Source organism: Euphorbia lathyris, chromosome 8 (assembly GCF_963576675.1).
Source record: "Euphorbia lathyris chromosome 8, ddEupLath1.1, whole genome shotgun sequence".
Classification (NCBI taxonomy): domain Eukaryota; kingdom Viridiplantae; phylum Streptophyta; class Magnoliopsida; order Malpighiales; family Euphorbiaceae; genus Euphorbia; species Euphorbia lathyris.
In genome coordinates this window covers 4255660-4262269 of record NC_088917.1, presented here as the reverse complement: position 1 = coordinate 4262269, position 6610 = coordinate 4255660, and the positions used below count along the sequence as shown (strand labels likewise).

General features: G+C 36.0%; 1 protein-coding gene across 1 annotated transcript; it reads right to left on the bottom strand.

Annotated features, from left to right (window-relative positions):
* Nucleotides 1-297: 297 nt before the first annotated feature.
* LOC136202349 (exocyst complex component EXO70A1) lies at nucleotides 298-3308 on the bottom strand. Its single transcript, XM_065992913.1, has one exon. It carries the CDS (start codon nucleotides 2741-2743, stop codon nucleotides 692-694), a length of 2052 nt encoding a protein of 683 aa, XP_065848985.1. The 5' UTR covers nucleotides 2744-3308; the 3' UTR covers nucleotides 298-691.
* Between the last annotated feature and the right edge of the window lie 3302 nt (nucleotides 3309-6610).

The following is a 6610-nucleotide window of genomic DNA, read 5'->3' as shown; positions in this document are numbered from 1 at the left end:
CAATAACGGCATGATATCTGTACAAACTAATTACATATTTAGGGTGTGTAGCAACCATTTTACAGTTTTGGGGTAGTCAAAGTAGCGGAAGAACGGATGGGAAAAGGGAATAAGTGAAATTGAGAAGTGTCCGCGGATTATATCCGCAGACAGCATTAACTAATCTATTTCCGCTACTTTGACTTGCGGGAGCCCGCTATGACTACCCGAAACCTGTAAAATGTTTACTACGCACCCTAAACATGTAATTAGTTCATACAAATACCATAAACTGATAATTTTACTCAACATGGCATAGGACAAAGGACAAGGACCCCGGACTTTTCGATCATTTCGGATGTCTGATCAATGAATAATTTCATTCCAGGCAGATCAATCTAAGCATACAAGGTCTTTACAACAACAATATCTGATCAATAAGTAAGAATGAAAGTAATTGATTATGTATACCTCCCAGTATTATCTACGATTTTCTCGGATAAGGCCCATGTCTAAAGCCGTCTTCTAGACATTAGAGATAGCTTCTGTTGCATCAAAGCAGCTTTGAACTCGAGCTCAGGCTCAGACCTCCAATTTAGCAGAGTGAAGAGTAAGTTCCTCTGCAAAAGGAAGTTCCATAAATATGTACAGGGGATAGCGATTTTCGAATGCAGTTTCATTCCGGGTTTAGCTAATGGTAAGAACCAGAGAGTCACACAACTGCAGAAGCTGTCCGACGAAGATCAGGTACCGAATTGTTCAATTTATCACTAGACGGCCTTACTTTGAAACTTCCATATCTTCCTGGCCTTGGTTGAAAGAGTGAAGCAAGCATTTGCTCCAATGTCTGCACAGAGTATTTCGCGTATTTACTTGAACTTCCATCCTGCTCAACCAAGGGTCCGTAATTCTGCATATAGCTTCGATAAATGGGCACGACTGTCTGCACTATCAACTGGCATGTCTTCTCCCTGAGATCTCTCTCCGGAACAACCCAGTTTGATTGCTTCGTGTGCATCTCATCAAACGCTTCGTTAAAAGTTTTCAGCCTTTTTTTGACAAGATCACGAGCAGTGGCACGCCCACCTGAGAAAAGAATGAGACCTTCCCGGCTTAAATGGCCTGGAAGCTTCCCCCAACTGTCCCTTAAGAAGAATGTGGCATAATAATCCTTGTATTGTTCATGTTCTCTTAACCAAGGATCGCCTAAGAGATCCCCGAGTTTCGTTCCTCTCAAGTGTTTGTAGAGATGATAATGATTGTTCATAGCAAAAACGTTAGATAAGATCGCATCTTCATAAGCCTTTGTCCATGTCTCCAAATTGAGCTCAATGGCTTTAACTACATTCAACACCTCTGTAATCAGGAGCCTCTCCTGAAACTTCTCGTGTTTCCAACTTCGATGAATGATTAGAACCTGAGTCAGAATCGGTTTATAATCATCCCCAACCAGTTTATTACAGTAGTCGGTGATGAAGCTCACTAGCCTCGGAACACCCCCATCTGGAGGAGGGGGAATTTGTCTCTGCAACTCCACCTGAACCAGAAGTTCCCAGAAAATCTCAGCCGCCCCATCGATCACCCTCTTGATGAGATCCCTAGTAAGGTTTTGAATTTCCATACAGGCAGTGCCACCGAAAAGGCGGTTAAAATCTAGCCTTAACTTGCTAAGAGATGCAAATATATCCAACAACTTCAAAAGCTTAATTGGGTCCTTTTTACTCTCTGTAACCGTCTTCCCAAACTGAAGGAATGCAAGAATACCCGCTTGAGCAGCTATTTTGGCAAAGCATCCCATCCACACATCCAACCCGATCCTCTCGAAAACATCATTGCAAAGCTTGTATTCCGCCTCGAACAAATGCTTTACCGCAAACTCCAAATGCTTGCCCCATTGAGCTATATACCCCTCAATGCTCTGCACATCATTGAATTCAGCTATTGATATTTCAAGGTAATCCAAATCAAGAGCCTGCAAACTAGCTCTAACATTAGAACCGCGAACTTCGACATAAATGGATATGCACTTTTCGAGTCTGTTATTCACAATCAACCTCCCAAGAATAGCCTGCAACTTCTGAATAACCGAAACAGGTAATGGCGATGGCGCAATTACTGCCTGTTGCCCCAATGCCGAAGGTGAAGACATAGGAAGAGGCACACTATGTTCTGTCAAGAGTCGCCGAAACTCACCTTCCAATTTATCTAAAGCAGCATCTAAAAGTCCACCATCAAGGTGAGCTTTCTTATCACCATTCTGCAATTCTCTAAGACCCTTTAACGACTTCTTCAAATTCGAAAGATATCGATCATCAGCTACCTTATTGTCCTCCAAATACTCAACTATATCCTGCAACCATTGAATTGCCAATTCACAATTATCTCCTAAAAACCTCAATGCTTCTTCAAGCCTCTTTAGTACAGACAAATAACCAGAAAGATCGTTTTTAGGATCTGATAAAAGTGATTTTTCCAGCCCGTGAACAGCATCAAACACCTTGAGCACAGCAGCAGCAGGACCAACAGCACGGTTAATATGGCCAGAGACAGTAGCAAGTGCGTCCTTATCCGCACGAATTGGGCGCACAGAAGCTTCGAGAACAGGTAATCTCTGGTTAATTTCATCAAATCTAGGTCCTGCTTTAGCAAGAGCAGAACCCAATGCTTTCGATTTCTCCAAACTAAGCTTCAATGATTTCCTCGCATCTAACAATTTTTGAATCCTATCTTTCTCTTTAACATTCTCGCTACCAGATTCCCCCATTCCAATCCCCAAAATCTACCCCCAAAACTCACAGATTAATGTTTGAATCTCACTCAATTAAAATTAGATCAGAACTTACAGTATGAATCGCGATTTGATTTTTGATTTTTGATTTCTCCAATCAGCGAATGCTCTCACATGAGTTAAATTAAACCCTTGGATGCATATGAATCAATCAACCTGGTTTCTACGCCATTTTACCAAACAATCAACCAAAACACAAACTGATACTAAAATTCCCAACCAAACCTCACTCCCAGATAGGAAAAATTGCAGGAGAAGTTGGAGAAAACTCACTTAAAAACTGCGGTCAAACTTCGTAGCGTGAAAGAGCAAATCGACCCCGTCAACAACCAGATTTGATGATGATGATGATGATGATGGAGAAGAAGAGTAGAGTGAGAATCTGAATCGGAGAGATGTGGATTCAGTAAGAGAGAGAGAGAGAAAAACCCTAAATCTTAAGAGAGAGAGAAACAAAAAGGAGAGAATTTTACAGGTCTACTTTTGGGATTTATCAAAGTGGTTGACAGTAAGGCAAAAAGCTTCTCTCTTTCTCTTTCTTTCCACTGTGCTTTTTTTTTCCCAACTAAAGACCAGTTCAGTACAAGCAACTGAATATTTACTTTTTTTTTTTTTTTTTAAGTAAGTTTTAATTTGTTTTTTTATTATTTAATGAGATTACTTTATCAAAATTTATAACCATCCAATAATAAAAAATAAAGTAATATTTACTTTATTAAAAACAAAGTAAAAAATAAACATAACCTAACCCGAATATTTAAAAATTTAGAATATGTTATGTTTTAGTAAAAATGAATATAAAAAATAAATAAATAAAGTTAAAATATAAAAATATAGACTTAATACATCATTTGCTTCCTGAACTTGTCCAAAATAGTTGATTGCCCCCCTGAACTTTCAAAGTGTCTCGATAGTCCCTTGAACTTGCATAAAATATTCAGTTAGCCCCCTGAACTTGCATAAAATGTAATCAATTAATCACTCAGTTGTAAAAAAATAAGTTAAATGAGGAAGATATATTGCACGCGTCTTAAAAAAGTAAAACGACTAAGATCGGGGTTTGCGATTATAACATTAAAGGGGAAAATATTTTATAGTTGAATAAGTAAGAAATTCGTTTTTAACATGTTTTAATCTATTTTGTGAAGTATGTAATAACATTATAAGACATGTGTAATATATCTTCCGCATTTGACTTACTTTTTTTACAACCGAATGATTAATTGGTTACATTTTACGCAAGTTAGGGGGGCTAACTGAACATTTTATGCAAGTTCAGGGAGCTATCGAGACACTTTGAAAGTTCAGGGGGGCAATCAATCATTTTGGACAAGTTCAGGGGGCAACTGATGTATTAAGCCAAATATATATCTAACGTTTTGTTCATGAGTAATTTTACTCCTAACATTTATAGTTAAGAGCAAATTTACCCTTAACGTTGATGATTTGGATCAATTTCAGACACTATTATAAAATACAGATATTTTTATTTCTTATTTTGTACCAATTGCATATTAATTCGTTCTAAAAATATGATTGGAGATTAATATTTATATTTATAAATTCGATGAATTTTTTTAATTTTTTTTTGTCTAATTCGTACAAAAGACATTATATTTTATTATTATTATTTATATTTCTTTTCGCATCCCAACATATGTTTGTGATTTGTTACTGATAAAATGATACATGTATAAAGTGTAGATGACAAGATTCATGGCCGAGAAAACAGTTTGATGAATTATTTCTCAAATTGACCCAATTTATCAACGTTAGGAGTAAAATTGCATCATTTTAGATATTAGGTGTAAAATTGCTCCTGATCCAAAATGTTAGAGATATTTTTGCACCTTAACACACAAAAAAAACCCTATCACATCACCACCCTGAACATGATAATAAATTGGTTCTTTAAACTTTGAAAGTGTCTCGACAGCTTATTTCGTATCACCAACTCCCTGAACTTGTCCCACCAACTTCCTAAACTTTCTTATTCCGTAACAACTAAATACAAAAACTATTAAACTTAAATTGTAAAAATACATTTTCATCTATTCGAGAGGTAATTTTTTCTATTCTCTTACCTTTCAACCTATTATAAGAGTTAGTATTGCAGATTTGAGAGATCGAATGGATGATGATTGAGAGTTAGTACTATGATTTTTGTATTTTGTTGTTACCGAATAAGCAAGTTTAGGAAGTTGGTGAGACACTTATAAAGTTTAAGGAGCTAATCTACTTTTATGGACAAGTTCAGGGAGTTAGTGATACGGAATAATCAAGTTCAAGGAGATAGTGAAACACTTACAAAGTTTAGAGAATCAATCTACTATTATAAACAAGTTTAGGGAGGTGGCGTTATATTAGGCAAAAAAAAAAGTTTTTAGGAAAGTAGATTTGACTATATCCTACAAAACTATACAAATATAACGGTAATATTTTAAAACAAGATTAATTTTAATTATACGTTACTGAAATTTTAAAAACTTATTTCGCTCTTATTTAATTATCAGATCAAACATTTCAACAAATCTATCAATAAATTGAAGTAATTTCATATATTTTTTATTGGTTATTTATAACTATATTAGTAAATCATTAACTATTTTAGACATTTACAAAAATGTGATTAATTTATATGTGATAAATATAGTTATTGATATTTTAACATGTTTTTTTTTATAATTGTGTTAGTAACACAATAAATATTTTAGATATAATTGATATTTGAAAAATCTAATGTGACAGTTAGGTGATGTTTGATAAAACTGAAAAATAAGTACTGAAAAAATAAATATTGATTATATTATCAGTGCTGAAAATATTAAATGATGTAACTGTTGTAAAAGTATTAATTGATAATGTTTAACTTAAAATATTAAGTTAAATTTTGTGAATTACTAAACCCAGCCATGAATTCCCACCCCTAGCCCCGTGAAAAGACCAAACTACCCTTTACCTAAAATTTGAAAAAACACAAAACCTCTCAAACACCATACACACTCTTTGATCAAATCCGGACTAATTTGTGAACCAAAACATGGAGCGTAACAACAACCGTAAAGGGAAAGCGAAAATGATAAGATTTACCGTTTTTGTTTTTTGATTTAAGCTTAAAAATGGAATCTGTGTGAGATTTTTCAAAAATGCCAGAATCGCAGTCGGGCGTATGAACATCACGCCCGACCTACGGTTCCGGCGTATGAATATCACGCCCGACCTGTGGTCCGGGCGTGATAGCCTCATGCCCGCACCATAGGTCCGGCGTGATATTCATACGCCAGAATCGTAGGTAGGGCGTGATGTTCATACGCCCGACTTATGGTTCGGGCGTGATGTTCATACGCCCGAGGGATTTTTGAATTTTTTTTTTTAAAAAAAATTATATTTACGGGCATTAATTCAATAGCGGACTAATTTACGTGTTTTTTTGTTAATTAAGGTATTTACGGATTTAATTCAATAGCGGACTAATTTTTTTACGGGTTTAATTCAACAGTGGACTAATTTTTTTTACGTAACAGGTATTTACGGGTTTAATTCAATAGCGGACTAATGTTTTTGCCCTCCCGACACGCGGACGTGTGGTTATCACGCCCAACCGTGAGGTCGGGCGTGTGGCTATCACGCCTCACCATGTGGTCGGGCGTGATAGCCCCACGCCTCACCTTGTGGTCGGGCGTGTAGCTATCACGGGGCTAGGGGTGGGAATTTGAGGCTGGGTATAACAACACCCTAAATTTTTTGACTTATCAAAATATAGCTTAATTGACTAATTTAAAGGGTGGAGAAATAATTGTTATCAAACACACTGAAATTAAATAAATACTTAACACTTTAATT